Source organism: Neolamprologus multifasciatus, chromosome 13, assembly GCF_963576455.1.
Source record: "Neolamprologus multifasciatus chromosome 13, fNeoMul1.2, whole genome shotgun sequence".
In the NCBI taxonomy this organism is placed as follows: Eukaryota; Metazoa; Chordata; class Actinopteri; order Cichliformes; family Cichlidae; genus Neolamprologus; species Neolamprologus multifasciatus.
In genome coordinates, this window is record NC_140451.1 from 10550423 (window position 1) to 10568115 (window position 17693).

The 17693-nt window shown below is 42.2% G+C and overlaps 2 protein-coding genes across 2 annotated transcripts in view; one reads left to right on the plus strand and one right to left on the minus strand.

The window, feature by feature from the left end:
* Positions 1 to 17693, minus strand: part of cdh23 (cadherin-related 23) — a 182808-nt gene that overhangs the window by 37013 nt on the left and 128102 nt on the right. The window contains exons 17-30 of the mRNA XM_085182044.1: positions 17462 to 17589; positions 13787 to 13859; positions 12739 to 12855; positions 12153 to 12265; positions 11852 to 11959; positions 9405 to 9594; positions 8962 to 9107; positions 6277 to 6496; positions 5739 to 5891; positions 5414 to 5527; positions 4768 to 4916; positions 1025 to 1085; positions 453 to 601; positions 178 to 313 (exon numbers count right to left, since the gene is read on the minus strand). Of these exons, the coding sequence (XP_085038170.1) occupies positions 178 to 313; positions 453 to 601; positions 1025 to 1085; positions 4768 to 4916; positions 5414 to 5527; positions 5739 to 5891; positions 6277 to 6496; positions 8962 to 9107; positions 9405 to 9594; positions 11852 to 11959; positions 12153 to 12265; positions 12739 to 12855; positions 13787 to 13859; positions 17462 to 17589 (1857 nt within the window). The remainder of the gene's footprint in view (positions 1 to 177; positions 314 to 452; positions 602 to 1024; positions 1086 to 4767; positions 4917 to 5413; positions 5528 to 5738; positions 5892 to 6276; positions 6497 to 8961; positions 9108 to 9404; positions 9595 to 11851; positions 11960 to 12152; positions 12266 to 12738; positions 12856 to 13786; positions 13860 to 17461; positions 17590 to 17693) is intronic.
* Positions 2203 to 4683, plus strand: LOC146505089 (uncharacterized). Its single transcript, XM_085182051.1, has 2 exons — positions 2203 to 2486; positions 3579 to 4683. Exon 2 carries the CDS (start codon positions 3591 to 3593, stop codon positions 4086 to 4088), a length of 498 nt encoding a protein of 165 aa, XP_085038177.1. The 5' UTR covers positions 2203 to 2486; positions 3579 to 3590; the 3' UTR covers positions 4089 to 4683.

The window sequence follows — 17693 nt, forward strand, 5'->3', positions numbered from 1 at the left end:
GGAGGCACCCACTAGTGTTAGGTTTATTGATCTGCACGCTGATGATCAAAGGCACAAGCTATGCTAAATATGTATTTCCATTTGGTGTTGGATGAAGAAAACCTGATGCTGAATGGTTATTAAAAAGATCTGGAATCAAACATTCCCTTTTCTTGCCATATTTGAAACCGAACTTACCAGTATCACGGTCAGTGGCACGCACCACAATCACAGAGGTGCCGATGCCAGCGGTCTCTCTCAGGCCCAGACGGTTGTACTGTTGCTGGGTAAACACCGGCACCTCATCATTGGCATCGTCTACGTATATGATCACCTGAGGAGGAGACGGTTCATATTTCCTAAATAAATATATCGAACAGCCACATAAAAGACAATAATTTCACCTCCAAACAAATTGATTATAATGCACATATAATATATTTTTCATCGGATGTGGGTTCTCTGCTTCTCACCCTCACAGAGCTCCTCATGCTGCCCTCATCACTGTTGTACGCCTCCACTTCCAACATATGGGAGCTGCTGGTTTCTCTGTCCAGAGCCCTGAGGCCTCTTGTCACCAGTCCGGTGTCTCTCTCTATACTGAACAGATTGTTGCTGTTCCCTGCACGCATCACAAACACGAGCGCACAGACAGAGAGACAGTGAAAGGAAGGGAAGGTGAGACGAAGCCAAGAGACCTGAACAAAAATGCAAATTTAACCTAGGTTTACTGAAGTCCACTACGTGGGCTATTTCATTTACTGACATGGCAAATTCAACTTGTTTAAAGAGCCCGTCATCACAAGTACTTTGACTCTTTGGCAAGACCTGACTCATATACACTGAGTAAAGCTAAAGCAGAGGGACCAAGAGGAATGATCAAATCAGTGAATCTTGAGAATTTCACTATGTCGTGATTTTCTAAAGAACGTATCTTGACAAAGCTGCCGTCACATATTTTGAGACTGTGTTTAGCCTTGTAGACATTCAATCAGCGAACAGGATGACCACGTGCAAAGGTTTTCTAAAGGACTGCGACACTTACCAGTGAGGATCCTGTACAGGACTCTCCCATTCTCTCCCTGGTCTGCATCTGTAGCTTGAACCTTTACAGACCAAAAATGAAAAAAACAACAAAAAAAGACATCTGCATTTTCTTAAAACATCTGCACAGGATCACTGAACTTAATCAAATGCTAAATAACATGGAAAAGCAAACCAGCTCCGGGAAAGGAAACAGCTCTGCAGTTGTTTTTGCTTTAAAATTGGCAATGGCACGCTTTAAAAAAAAGTGATAGTCTAATGGCAATTATTGCAACTTTATGTGAGAGCTATCATTGTTCAAAACTAAAATCACGACAGACTTAAACAGTTGGACTTGGTTACCACAAGGTTTGAGCATCTCAGTTTTTCTAGTCTCTTTCTCCGATGATAGACAGAACATTTCATATGCATTTTTAATAATTGTCAAGGCAGAGGGAGAAATCTGTATACTATCCCATGCACCACACATTGCCGGGTGCCCAGTGTCTTGTTGCCACAACAACCTCTTCGCAGCTTGGCAGCAATAAACTCTCTCTCTCTGTGTTACAGGCAGATGGCCAGAAACACCCAAAAAAGCCAATCTCAGCACAGACAGCATGACTCCACAGCGTACACAGATAAACAGTGAAACCTATTGGGCTGCTGGTGAATGGGCCATGTCATACGACTGACTTTCTGAATCCAACATTGTCGCCGGCACTGGATGAGGCCGACTTTATGTCACACCTCGCTTCTCTGTGAATGTGTCAAAATCTGTGGAGGTGCCTACAAAGTGCAGACTTAACTGCACACAGAAGAAGCGCTCATTCAAGCACATTTACATGTGCAGTCAGGTGCACACATATAGTGAGACCCACACTCTCGCGGTCTCTGTCTTGCCCTGTGTGTCCTCCTTTGCTCGCTCTCACTCCCTCTGTGAAGAGGGGCCCAACTTCAGTCTCATTAGTTTTATAAAGAGATGTAGAGAGGAGAGGAGAAAGAGGAGGTGAGGGGAGGGGGAGACGGGAGGAAAAAAAGTGGCTGGGGGTCAGATTGGTGAGTGATGAATAGGGCACTACACAGCGGAATGCACCACTTGGTCCATAAAAGGGGGTGCATGAAAGTGCAAGGCTACATTGCGGAGCCAGATGTTGGAAGTGCAATCGTGTGGTGTAGACACACAGCTTTTTTTTAAATACTAAGACTCTGTGTGACTGACAAAATGTTTTATTGTCTTTGGCTCCTTGTCATTAAAGCAGCTGAGATGTATTACTTCTGTGATGCAGTTCCTGAGACTTTACCCCCTTTTTCAACCCCGTTCCCCTCTTCCTCCCCAGCGTTTCCCCCTCTGTTTCTGGGAAAAGCTGTAGTTTGAGGGGGGAAAAACAAGAGCGTGCAGTTACAAAGTGTGGATCTACAAAACAGATCTGACCTCAACTACTGGAACGAAGCAAAGTCCTGCTTTAAGTCTCCAAAGTGTCAGCGTGAGTATATATTTTCAAGGGATTTCAGAATATACCACAACAGTAAATTATTGAAATCTCTGGAGATGTTATATTGCTAGAATTCATTTTGTTTCTACTAGAAATTAATTATTAGAGAAATTGCGCGCACAGTCAGTTAAATTTGCAAATGTGAATCTGACAAACAAAGCGTGCTAGAAAAAAGTTTTGTTGGTTTCAAAACTAGCTGAGTAGTCAGATCTGGAGGAGCAACAATGTGGGGAGAAACAGAGGGAGAGCACCTTAGAGCCGGGCTGCCGAGCTTAAGAACAGCGCGTCTAATCACGAATATGTGCAAGCTACAATATGTGTGGGTGACAAAGAAAGTTTGCGTTTGAATAGCCGTGTGTTTGTGCGTGTGTGCATGCATGCGAGTGCGGCGTATGTGCTTGGAGGCGCTGACTAATGAACTGACTCTCTAACGAGCCATCCTGCTCCACTGGCCTTTTCACAGCTTTCCTGGCATTTGGTCTTAAAAATAATTTCACGTCCCAATGTGTTTCCCTTAAACCGATAAGCCATGCTTTGTCTCCACTGAATTAAGGACGATGACATTTACAAATGTTACTATGCTGAAGATGGGAGGGAGGGACGGGGGTGGGTAATTGGAGACTGGGGTAGAAGAGGTGGGTTCCTTGCATTTTACAAGAGGGCAATTTAATAAACCCAATTTGTTTTACATTGAGGAAAGCCTGTCAAGCATTGACTGTTTTGTAGTCCTTGATTTAATAGCTACATAATTGCCGCAAATGCCAAACAGTCCCTGCATCTGGCTGTGTGTGCAGGCGTTTCTATGCATATTTGTGCATGTGTGTCATTGTGTATAATGAGCTCTTGAGTGTATGAGCCTAATTAAGCAAAAACATGAGAATAGGCCTAAAATAAACCTAGTCAGCAAAGCTAGGCTTGGCTGGAGATGCAAGCACGTCAAGAGAGCTGTTATGGCACTTTGGTGGAAGCTGACCACACACACACACCCACACACATGCATACACTGAAATTAGCCAAATAGACTAAAACCAACACTTACACAATCTCTGAAACATCCTGACTAATATAGCTTTCTCCTTCCAGAACCGAGACAATATGAACACCACTGATCCCGGCTCCAACGTCACCTTTACTTCTAACACAGAAAACCTCACTCTGTCCACCCTCACCACCGCTGCCACCTCTGTCACCATTCGACAGCCCCCATCTTATTCTTCAGACATCCACGACCCAGAATTCACCATCATGGTGGTGCTGGGGCTGTCGCTGCTGCTGGCAGGGTTTGCAGCCTTCCTGGCAGTGTGCCGGCCCTCTGAACAGGACGGGGACTCCGAGGCGAGCTGCGGGCCGGGGGAGAGTTCGACTCGTAGAAGGAGGACGTCCAGCGAGCCCCAGCTGAAGGTGTGGAAGAGGCTGGGCTCGTATCGGCGTTCGTACAATCTCTCCTTCAGACGGCCGCCTCATCGCAGGCCGCAGGAGCGCGAGAGCACACACGCTCCCCTGCCTCCAACTCAACAGACAACACAGCCAGAGGCCAGCGGAGAACCCCACCTCACTGTGCCGTGTCTATTTGACTATGTTACCGAAATCTGACTTGAAGAGCACCTGAAGGACGATTGACTGTGCAGCAAACATCACTAATACCAGGAGAGAGGGAAGAGTGCATTTATAGTATTTCTTTAACCTTCTTTGAATGCTAGGTGGAGGAAGTTTGGTATAAAACACAGGAAAAATATTTAAAATGTAGATAATCAAAAAGCATATTTTTGTTACTGATCCCAGGTTGAAGTTTGGATCACAGGCGATCTTTTTCATCACAGCTCTGTGCTGTAGTCACAAGTGACTTTACAGTGAGCAAAAGAAATCAATACAGAAAACTTTAACACAAGACACCAGCAAAACGACTTGGAGGCTAAAATTAAGCCTCAGATGACAGAATATCACTTTAGTCTGTTACTATATTTTCACTCAAATTCAAGCATCGCTACCCAACATCACACCTCTTGTTGCTCTGATGCACCGAAACCCATCCATCTGGAAATTCACACACATTAAGACAAACACAGTCACGCTAGTCTCAGATTATGGGGGGACTCCCTGTATGGACAAGACAAAATGTAACCCAAGCCAAAAAGAGATCACTGTAACTCACTCATTGTGTTTTAAGGAAATAAATTTGAGTTTTAAATTCGCTAACAGTGCCATTTCTGTCAGGATGTGTTTTGCAGTATATATGAGCGTGTGTTTGTGTGTGGGCGTGTGTATTTTTCACCTGAAGGATGCTGGTTCCTCGGGGAACACTTTCCAGTATGCTGGTCTCGTAACTGTTTTGGAGGAAGATGGGTCTGTTGTCATTAACGTCCTGCACCTCGACAAACACGGTAGCCGTGCCTGTCCTTCGGCTGCCAGCCGGACCGTTGTCTATGTGCAAAAACAAACACGTTTGCATCAGTTTCAAGGTTAACATCCATTTTAGACATTGATAACAGAAACAGACACAGTCACTGACACAGACTAAATAATCTATTAGTCCTCCTAAAAGAGACTTTTTATATAATATACTTGACTCATTAAAAACTGGGTCATTTTCAGCTGAATGAGGACAATGTGCACAGTTTTACATTATCTCTGCTTCTTCTCCCAGCGCTGGCGTCTCTGGCCTCTTCGGCAGATAAGCTACCCCCACTCAATGCTTTCCAAAACAGGAAAACCTCAGAGTTTTTGTTCTTTTTTTTCACACAGGAACAAAGGCAGTTGAGCAATGGTCTGAAATCACTGCAGATGTGCAGGCAGTTTTTTTTCTTACACCATTATCATGCATGCACAAAGAAACAAGAGCAACTTTGAAGATAAAATACATTTATAAACACACAGTATGTAAAAATGACAAAGACAAAAGATCAAGTTTTATGACACACCTATAGCTTCTATGATCAGAGTGTACGCTGCTTGCGTCTCTCTGTCCAGACCGACCACTGTCCGAACAATACCGTCTCTGAAACCCACGCTGAATTTACCATCCTGATTACCATCTAAAAATGAAAAGAAGTCACAATTTTAGAAATTAAGCGCATTCATATCTGCATGTAGTAAAAGGCACATGCAAAGGAGCTCAGCACATACACAAACTCTCACACGCATGGATGGATTGAAGGAAGGTACGGGTGGCACACAAAGTCTCCCGTGGCTTTAAAAACTTTAACTCAAGAACACAGAAAAATACCTCCCACTGTGACCTCTGACCTGTGATGAAGTAGCTAAGTTCAGCGTTGAGACCCGCGTCGTTGTCAGAGCAGCTGAGGCGGGCTACAGTGTGGTCTCTAGGGACGCTCTCCTTCAGGGAAACATTGTACACGCGAGGGTTGAAGGTGGGCGTCTCATCATTTACATCCAGAACTGACGCACGCCACACACAGAAAGACACGAGGACACATGGATAGATGCACATGAGGACAAATAAAGGCAGCAGGGTGGTGCAGTGAGTAGTACATTTTTTTTCCTTTTTGCCTTTCTTGCTCAGGTGTGCTGTTCTCTGGCTAATGGCAGCAGATTTTCCAATCTTCTTCAGTCACATCCAGAGCAATCAGCCCAGTCCCCATTTGGGGTTTTACAAATCCCACCAGCAGGTGGCAGCATTTTATTCAGCAGATGTTTGAGAAATCAGAGGTGGGCTATTTGCCGTAATGAAGCAACTCTTTATTATTTTATTATTTTGGTTTTCAACTTTCACATTAGGGTAATTTCAGAGAAAGCAAAGGTAAATTATATCTGAATTTCTCACCTATGACAGTGAGGGTTGATGTAGAGGTACGAGGGAACCGTCCCGCATCATATGCAATTATCCTCAATTGGTACTGTTCGATCCGCTCACGATCCAGGACTGCCGATGAGGTGAGGACGCCAGTGGAGATGTTCAGGTAGAAATCGAGGCGAGGCATTCCCATCTGTAAAGCTAGTGTAATCAAACCATTCTTATCTTCGTCAGGGTCCTCAACCTGGATCTACAGAAGAAAGAGAGGAAGCGATACAGAGAAAAGAAAACCCATAGAAGATTACTCACAGGGTAACAGATAGCAAATGGTGAATAAAATGTGGTTAAATTATGTTTATTTTAACTGATTAAAACTTATTATTCAGTGTTGCAGTGTTATTTGGCAGTCAAAGTCTTTTTTTTTTTTAAAAATGAGAAATTCCTTTAGGACTTTGTGTTTCTGTCTGTCATCGCCTATCTTCACTAAATATGATGATAATATAATCCTCCCTTAAAAGTCGGGACAGAAAATATAAATAAAAACAGAATGAAATTATTTTGACATTTAATAATTCCAAATTTAATCACAATAAAATGCAGGAAACACAACAAATATTTAAACTGTTAAAATTGACCATTTTGAGAAAAGTGTAAGCTCATTTTGAATTTGATGACAGCAGCAAGATTGTTGTTGCTCAAAACTCAAGAGTATTCTTTGTCCTATTTTTGGTTTGTGATGATTCAAAATGATTCATTATGATTCGTGATGTTTCACGATTTTTCATCTTGTCCGCACTCTTCTGCTCTAAAGCCGTACTGTCGTATGGCATTAACTGCAGTTTAGTATTGTCTTGCTGAAATAAGGAAGGCGTTCCTGGATGTGAGCATGTGTCGCTCTAAAATCTGAATATACCTGTCGTCATTGATGGGGCCTTTCCAGATGTGCAAGCTGCCAAGACAATAGGCACTAACACAGCCCCATACCATCAGAGATGCAGACTTCTGAACTGAGCACTGATAAGAAACTGGAGGGTCCCTGTTCCCTTTAATCCAAAGGAGTCAGTATCCATGTTTTACAAAAGGAATTTCAAATTTCAGTCAGTTTGACCACAGAACAGATTTCCATTTTCCCTCAGTCCATTTTAAAGTTTTGCCTCAGAGCAGATGGCAGTGTTTGTGCATCATGTTCACATATGGCTTCTTCTTTGCACGACAGAGTTTAACCTGCATTTGTGAATGAACCTTGTAAATGCAGACCTGTCTGAGGGCCTGGAGATCATGGACTGCACAGATTTTTAGAGACTTTTAATGATATTATGCACTTTAGATTTTGATATATTCAGTCTTCACAATGCTTCATCAAGGAAGATTCATCTGAAAATCTTCCACAATTTGTAAAGATAATTTTTTCACACGGGTGTATCTCTACCTATCGCTACTTCTGAGAATCTCTACCTCACGTTTTTATGCCCCATCATCTGGCTGACCTGTTGCTATTTAACTCCAGTAGTTCCAAAATGTTCCTCCAGCTGTTTCTATTTAGTGCCTCTTACCTTTTCAGCCTTTTGTTGATTCCGTTCTAACTTTTTCGAGATGTGTTGCCTCCATCAAATTTAAAATGTCTCATTCTAAACGCAATTCTGTTTTTATTTACATTTCACAGTATCCTAACTTCTTTGGTACTGAGACTGGATTGCAGGACCTCACTATGCTATAAATGATCAGAAAATCTGTACTCATGTATACTCAATGGGTTGACTATAAGACAGCTTATGACTGTGTCTGGAGGCCAACTTCAAGTCAATAGCACAAGTCACCATTAAGTGCAGGATTTACCAATAGTACCAGTAGTCGGATGGTAACAAAAAGAGGGAAATTAGTCCGAACAGAGGGGATTGCACTACCAGAAGGCAACATTGTAGACATCTAAAAAAGCTACAAGTACCTGGAAATTGCAAAGGGAAATGGGAATCATAAAGAAGCCATTAGGAAAACTGCACCCCCCAAATACCTGCAGAGAGTAAGGCGAGTCCTGAAGAGTCAGCTGAATGAGAAGTAGAAGATCTGGGCAATCAACACCTATGCCCTGTCACTGAGCAGATACCCTGCTGGGATAATAAGCTGGCCAAAGGAGGAGGTAGAAGCTACTGACATCAAGACAAGAAGGCTCCTCACCATGCATGGATTGTTTCAACCCAAATCCAGCACCTATGCACGCTAAGCGAACAGAAGGAGGCCGAGGACCAGTGAGTGTCAAAACCAGGATGTCCAGGATGAGACAACAAACATCCATGAGTACATCAAGAATATGACCACAACCGACTGCGTGAAAACCTCAGGCAGAGAGAGGGGTAGGGTCCTCAAAGAGGACCTGAGCTTGAAGGATAAAGACCACCAGCAGGGCACAGGAATGTTTTAGTTTTTTACACGTCCTAGTGCATTAATGGGTTATAAAATGAAATCCATGTAACAAATTGTAAGGAAGGATTTATGATCGGACAGAGCTTAAAATGAAAAAAGTGGATAATTAGTCACTAAATAGTATTAAACAAAACAATAGGGATTAAACAAACTTATGCTTCTCCCGAGTCCTTTTTGAACATGATTATTATGATTTTCACTTTTAATTTTTTCCTTGCATCATTTTAACATGTTCAAAATAAACCCCAAATGCAATGGAATACCATTTTACAAAGCACCAGTCTTTTATTTTACCCTAAAAAATGAAGATCCGATGGGAAGTCCCTCGGGTACTTCAGCCACAGATGGCAGATTAAGGAAGGTTGGGTCATTGTCATTGAGATCCAGCAGGTTGACAAATACTGTAGTGCTTGCTGATGCACGCAGTGGAGGTGTACCACCTAAAGAGGGCGCCAAAGGGATAGATAAAGATATATTTATATGCACGCACACACACACACAAACATACACACACACCATATCTCATGGTCAAAGGAGTTTATTAGCCACCGTAAAGAGTTTCATGGTCAACATAAAACTTTCGAAATGAGGCTTGGAGCAAGAGGCTCATCGCTGAGAACTGAAAACTATAACGTGATAATGACACATTACAATTTAAGCTTGCTTTTGGATCCCCTGTAATTAATAGGAGCATTTTACAAGCACAAACCAACATCATACTGTAACACACTACTCACGGTCGACAGCTGACACGACGATAGTCCTCATAAGAACCGTGTCCCTGGGGTTTGTGCTTTCCCTGTCCAGTGTTACCCCACTGGTGCGGATCTTCCCAGTACTGCTGTTGATGGTGTAGAAAGGATTTTCTGGATTGATACTGTATATCACTGTCCCATTCTCCCAATTGTCAGGGTCCACTGCCAACACCTGGACACAGAAACCAGCAAAGAAAACCCTTTACTTTCATTTGCTTGAGCTCCTCAGACAGCTTCCTTAAAACCGTTTACTATACACACATATATCACCCACATATAGAGATATATAAAAAGCTAAATTAGTGGTTTACTTTGCAAAAACAACTTAAAGATAAAGGGATGATCTGCAACAGAACTTTTCTGGTGAAAAAAGAAAGGAGGAAGAGGAAGGAGGAGGAACGAGAGAGGGAGGGAAAAGAATAACAGCAGCTGAGCATCGTGTATAATTCCTTTCAACTTTCCAAACACATCAGTCAGCTAAAAGAAAAATAGTAATGTCTCATTTTGTGACACAGAGTTGCGATGGGTGATGAATCCACGAAGCCGGGAGCCCAGCTAAAGCACAGGCTGATTTTTAAAGAGCTGATCAATTATTCAAAGCGCTGACTAAAAATGCTGGAAACTGGTTAATTGGTCATTAGAGGAACAAAGGTTTTGCAGGTATTTAATTATTAAGGGGACATGGTAGGCAGGCATCTCAGAGCCTCATTGATTAGCAACTGCACAGACAAAGGCAGGTGATATAAGACAGGGAGAAGTGCCTGACCGGGGCCCGTTGAAATGATCAATTCTGGCCCGAGCAGAGCACATTAAAAGATGGAGAGCAAATATATTAGCCTTGTCTATTGAACTGTGGTCCTCGTCTGACTGCAGAGAGGCAGAGAGGGGAATATTGTTTTGAAAGGCGATCTTCGAGGAGGCTTACGGTGTGTGTCTGTGTGTGTGTGGAGGCTGCAGCATTGATGGTGGGGTTCTCTGAGATTTGAGTGGGCTGATCCTTGCACTGGACACAGCGGCCAAATTCATCGGCTCACTGGACACCTCCAGGAGGACTCAGCAGGTGGCCTCTTGTCACCATGGAAACACTGGCTGGGCCAGGGCTACACTGGGGCCAATTACAGGACTGTAAGCCTGGGTGGTCAGATTTATTGAAAAATGGTCAGAGGAGCAACTGTGTCTGTCCACTGTGCACATGGAGACACATACAGTATGCAGCGCAGTGCTGGATGCACCATGAAAGAAGTCAACTGAGGAATAACTACAGGAGATTAGGAAAAAGTGGCAACATTTTAGCAGTGCAAAGCTTATCTACCATTTCTTTTTCTCCACCGTTTCTTCATTTCACTTTTTTTTGCACTGCAAGATGGGTTCTTGCTTCTTTCTCTGCCTAGAAGCTGAATAATTTGCTTTGCGTATGACTGCGGGCTACATTTTAATTAGCAATTGGACTCCCTTAATTACACTCACTGACGCCTCTTTAATTAATGGACAATCAGGGCTTAATTAACAACAACACATTGCCAAAGACACCGGCAGGACAATGAGAGTTTGGGCTAATAAAGGAGTTTACTTTGTGATGACCTATGCATGACGGCCATTTGTCCATCGATAGCCGAGTATGTATGCAGATCTATATTTCAAATGTTGTTCTTCAGTTAAAGCAGAAAAAAAATGGATGATTCAATCTTCACACTTTGATCACCCTGTATCTGACACTGAGTATTTTTTTTTAAATTAAAAACACATCTTTGGCATACGTTTCAAAATCAGATTAATCAAATTAAGCTGCAAAATACTGATTCAAAACAGGAAAAAGCAAGAGAATCAAATGACAGCAGTGCACCAATCAAAAGATATAAAAAATTCAGTAACTTACTTCTAAATTCATTCACCATCCGTCCTACACGAAACTACTCCAGGACCACAGTACTGACTTTTAAAGTAATTGCAGTCCCAACATGTGCAAAGTTCAGGCTTTTGCCCCCTTTTAATATTCTTGACATAATTTCGAGTGGTTTTTTTGCTGCTATGGCACATGAAGTTTTTGAAAAAAAATATATAAAAAATATTCAAAAACATGTACATGTATTCAAATGGTTAAAATTTCTTACTGTAATGTTAATAAAAAAAGTCAAATTAGTCAAAAAGTATCAACAGTCTGAAAACATACTGTTATTTTAAATAGCTCTATAATAACTCTCCTTCAATCACCGTGAAGGAGAGGTCAGAGGTTACACCCCACTCTACACCCCTAAAATATCAGAATTGATGTAATTGTGTTTACAGACAGAATGACACACAAATGCTAGTGAAAACATAACCGCCTTGGTGGAGATAATAATTTTAGTATTATTATTACAGTGTGCCCATGTTACTGTTAGTAAGACCACCTAATGAGTCAAGTTACGAGTTGGGCTAGAGACACTCACAGAGATGACATCAGTGTTGATAGGACTCATCTCAACTACGTTGGCATTATATGGCTCGTCTCGCCACATGGGGGCATTGTCGTTGATGTCCAGGATGGTGATGTTCACCTAAATTCAGCAGGAGAGGGAAATTATTTTCATTAACTGACTATACTGATGCAATATGATGTGCCAAGTCCGATTACTAGTACCTCATAGCTTTTATACTACAGAAAAAAAACATGCTATGGAGTGTCTACGCTGACGAAGCAGAATTTATTGAGGTCAAATTATTGGTTGATGAGTGATATAAAATTGTTACCGTGGCAATCCCAGTCTTCTGCTGTGGGCCCACGCCTCCATCCACTGCTCTGACTATCAGGATGTACTCTGACTTCAGTTCACGGTCAAGCAGTGCTGTGGTAGTAATCTCTCCTGAAACACACATGGTATCAGATCAAAAGTGCCAAGAAAGGAAAAAGAAAACAACAAGAACAACAACAGCAAACACTCAGAGAGCGCAAACCCCTGCAGAGACAGCTCACTTTACTTTAGCAAACAGTATTATATTTTATATGTATTCATTTTGTTTTATTTGTTCTTATTAAAGGTACTTTAAGAAGTTTGTAGAGTAGTAAAAAAATATTTATTTTTCTTTTGATGAGGATCGCTGTGGACACGGGGTGCAAGCCAGTCAAAAAGTGCACAGAAGCAAAGTAACCAAAAAAACACAAAAGGTTGTGCATACACAGATTTAAATAAGCCATCACTTCCAGCACAGTCAAATCTTACAGTCAAATCTAAAATCTGTTTTAAAATCAAACAAAATAGACTTACATTTACAGATTAAAAAAATAATAATTCACACACGTCCCTGGTACAAAGACACACCATGCACACACACAGACCTGAGCGTGAGTTGAGACGGAACTGAGAGGAGCCCTCCAGGGAGTAGATGAGTGAGGCCTGGCCAAACTCCCGCGAGGCGTCCAAATCAGCAGCATTCACAAGCAGCACAGTAGCCCCTGCAGAAAGGGGGGGGGTGTTAGACATAAAGAAAGTTACAACTCACTGAAGTGAGAGACAGTATCATGGAGAAAACATGTGAAGTCTAGGAAAAAGGAAAAAAGGCAGGGATAGACGAGCAGCAGAGACAGACTGAAATGGCAAACACAGAGCTAATGTCTTCGCCGCCCCCATCCACAACTCGACTGATGGCATGACAGTGAGTGGGTTTATGGATTAGTGGATTATCAGCTTGTTTGGCACAGCCCATACTTGGCACAGACTTGATCAATACCCTGGCAGGCAGAGGGGATGAGAGGCTAGCCAGAGCCACAGGGTTAGCCCTGAGCGCAGCCTTGCATCCCAAGCCTTGGGCCTTCAGCTCAGGGCCAAACACTTTAGACATAGTCTCCTAAACCTCGAGCCCCGGCCCAAGCAGCTCAGCTATGCGCTCCTTCAAAATCGGGTCTGAGGAATAAAAACTGGCCAGGATCTGGCAGAATTCGAGACAGAGAACAAGGCGGTCAAATATCTCATTTCCCTCTAGCGACTGGAAACTAATCTATTGTCTGGGATGAAAGAGTCTTTTGAATGCATGCATGAGAATGAATATAGCATCCAGTGATTTCCCTTGAATAGTCAATATCCTATTCTGACTGAGAATTTTAAAACATTATGCAAAATCAAAACAAATAAGACAGTGCAGGCCAGAGGATGGAAATAAAATAAAACATTTAAAAAAAAAAAAAAAAAAAAAAAAAGGAAACACAGCCCCAAGACAGCAGAGCCATTTGTTGTATATCCTAATTGTAAGGCAATTCGAGTGAGTGGTGACTGTATGTGCAACACATAGTGTTTGTCTGGAGTGTTTAAGTGCTGTGCTGGCTGCGCCGACCAGAAAAATGTATTCTAGCAACTAAACTGTAACCCCAAACGTATGAAATGACTCACCGGCGATAATGTTCTCGGGGATTTTGATGATGTAGGACTGCTTGCTGAACTCGGGTGGGTTGTCATTTTCATCCTGGGGGAGGTACAAACATCAACAACAGCTTGAGTCAATGTGCTGAACAATGAGAAAATGCTAATGTTGCTTAAAAAAGAAGAGTTGCTGAAACTGTCGTCACACATTAACACTGAGATTAGCAAATTTGGGAATTAAGACAGTGAGAAGCACAAACGTTTTTAATAGCATCAGTGCTGGTGGAATCTCTTTGAAGATGCCTACTGAGCTGAGAGACCCTATAATATATTATTTTATGACTTCAAACACTTTGTCATGCCGGCTGCTGTTTTCACTGTCCAGTCAGAAACTATTTTGAAGCTACTACACTAACTATCCCACCAGTGAATGCAATGTTAGGTGTTTTGTGGCTTTAGGAGAAAAAAAGTAGGCTGGACAATAAATGGATTGATGCTCAAGCTGAGACACTGTTGCAACAATATATGAGAAAATAGTTAGAAACATTATCATTATTACTTCTAATGGCACTGCCTGAAGCAAAAGAGCAATCAGGTCCTATAGACTGATAGGAATCACGGACTAGAGCGTGCTACAGCTTCTGCTGAAAAACAGACTTTGTAAGAGTATTTACATTTCCTCACAACCTCCCACTTGCTGAATTAGAGTATTCACACCAACACATCCAGTTGTGTGGCTATTCACAGAGAGTTTCCCCACTGTGTGAGCCGCTGAGAAATGTTAACACTTTAACAACAGTCACTGGCACTATTATCTATCTGGGCTCTGTGCTACACTGGCGCAAAGTATTGTGTGTATGTGATGCTGCCAGCCACTGATAAACCCCTGTGGTGTGAGTCACGACACTGTGGAGGACAGCAAGAGAGAGAGAGAGAGAGGGAGAGCATAATGAATTTGGCACATCTCTCCCAGTTGTTTTACACAATATTTCTCCCTCTTGTAGGATGTGTACAGATATGATTACTGTCCGTGCATATCAAAGAATATTCCAACTAGATTCATCCATTCTACCGCCATTTTTTTTCCCTCTTATGAACAAAAGGTTTCATGTCTAATTGATGGCTATCATGGGAAATGAGCTTAAGAGCCAGCAGAGAGACTGTTTATTAGTGTTGGGTTGCTCGTTATATTTTTACAGCTTTATTTATTGCACCTTAGCGAAGGTCAATATTCATTCTGTTTTTAGTCAACAAAAATACAATATTACACCTACACCCTGATTAATGTGAGAATTTGGACACATATTAGACAGCTTTCTGTGACCACAGTTCCAACGCGAGTCGTCTTGAACGTGCAAGCATGATGTCATTACTGCCTTTAATTAGGACATTTGAACAACCTCCATTCACATCAGCATTCAAACATGGTTCAAAGATAACTAAAAAACCCCAAAGCATCATGAAATGAAACCATATAGGTGAAAATTTCCCGTGCATAGCATCACAATACGGTCTGTCCCACGAAACAAAACAGAATTCTTCATGTACACATTTGCAGGGAAACATGCATCAAAAGCTCTGAATCACTATCTTGTAGGATCAGAATCCAGAACCTCATGCAGAGTGTTTTCTTTCCTCCATCCTTTAATATATTAAAACATCTGTGATGCAGTGCGGGTGCGAGTAGACAGCTGTGACTTTTTCTAGTGCCTCAAAATAAGACATTTACTGATAAGACTGACAAGCGAACTGGAAGCTCAGATAGCTGCACAGACTGCGATAAAGCTGCAGACAAAGTTGCAGTGAGACACGGGTTAAAAGGATTGAGAAGGTAAACAGTGAAGGAATACTGAAAGCAATATGTAAGTCAGAAACATATGAAACAATCCACCAGATGAGGCTGGTGACACCTGTCACAAACTGCAATGTGGATGGAAGCTTAGTGTTCATTCACTACATATGATATAAGAGCTCTGTGGGCTTCTTTCCTATTTTTAAAGGGTTTGGCAAAAGTGTCTTAAAAGTGGGGAGACTGTAAGGATTTCTGTCGCATTGTCTGGAATTAGAAAGAATCTCAGCTTTGATAAAAATAGTTACTATATAAAGAAGTTATTTACGTTGTGAAATATTAGTTGCAAATAAAGTCAATAAATGGGCATCTTTAAGTCTTAATGAGTTACATGCAGGTTCCACATCAGCTAATCTTAAGAAAGAAAACAGAGGTTGAAGGCCGCTAGGGTACTAGTAACTTTTTTAAAGTTGTGTTTATAATCCTAAAAGTGCTAGCCGCTTAAGCATGCTGCACAATGGTAATGGGGAAATGTACGTTTTCTCTGATAGATTTAGCATTACTGTCATGGTCCGGGTGAGTACGGGGTTTTTCTACTCCGCTGGGCTCCACCTTCAGGCAGAGACTCCAATCAGCTTCCACACCTGGTTCCGATCAAGTCACCAGCATATAAGACCAGCATTCACAACAGACCTGTGCCAGATCTTCTGCTAACTCACGTTAGTGCTAGGCTGCCAAGCCCTTGTGAGAGCCCTTAACTACTGCTTTTCTCCTCACCGTGTTTTCTTTGTCATAGGACCCACCTGGCAGTCGCACTTCCCAAGCTAAACTACTCTTTACATCATTGGACTACACCTGCCTGCCTCCCTGCCAAGTCCCTCACTCAAAGTATATTCTGGACACTCCTCACCCGGAACCCCTTGGACACCCCCTCCTCGCATGACACTTTAACCTGCAACACGTAAGCCCTAACCACCACAGTCTAATCCTTCAGCTGTGATTCACTAGACTGCCACTGACTACTTGTCTCCTCTCATTATAGTGACTCCGTACCTCCATCCAAGCCGCTGCCCCTTTTTCCATTCCCAGGATCCATCCATGAAATCTAGCACCTAGTCATAGCACTCAGAGTTTCATGTTCATAGTTTGGCCTCATAGTTCTCAGTTCATAGCTTCCACAGTTCATAGCATTCATAGTTTCCTGCTTTGTAAGTTAACTAGGCACTGTAAATAAAGCACTGTGTTCACGCCCGTTTTGCCTCCCTCTGTGTCTGCATTTGAGTCCACACCCACAGCCTGGCCCTCTCGGCCATAACAATTACTAACCTCTGTGACCTCTGTGCAAGCACTCTAGTTACACTGAACTGTTTGAGCCCTCTTAGACCTACCTTTCAGGTTTTATTTCCTGGAACAACTAACAAACCCCTGAACCCAGAACAACTAAACTTCAAATCACATCTGCTTGCGGGTTTGCTGTAAATAACTTTGGAAGAACAGCATTCAAATGTCTTTGACATCCCGTTGGTGATAATGTGAGGTCAATAACATTTTTAGACATAAGGCAAGGCTTCATAAAAGCTGCTAAATGCCGATGGACAGTACATAGCAAGACGTGACAGTTGTTGCTTAAGGTCATCAGTCTTCATCTTATGTACAAAGCACCGGATGGTAGAAAACGTTCACAGCTTGAATAAGGCTGCATACTTGTCATGTTTATATTTGGGTTATGCAGGTGGAAAACATGCTGAAGATTTAACCAAGTCAAAAGCTGTGTACTCGCAAAATACTGCTCTGTGTCTGCATTTGTTGACAGCTGTCAGCAAAAACTGCAGGAGGAACTGATACTTGAACCTTCAGTTGTGGCTGTGTGTCATTAAGTTGTTGCTGTTGTGTGTATGTTGCAGGGTTATACTTACAATCACCTCCACCGTAACAGGAACAGTGCTGTTGAGGGCTGGATTTCCCCCATCTTTGGCCATCACTGTCAGATAGATCATGCCCTTGGGAACCATCTCATAGTCCAGAGGTTGGATGACACTGATTACTGGAGGAAGGCGCACAAACATCACATCTTAGTAAAATTGCTGGTCAAATAATTATTATAATCCCAAATAATCCAAGCAAAAATTTATGTATAAACAATCCTTG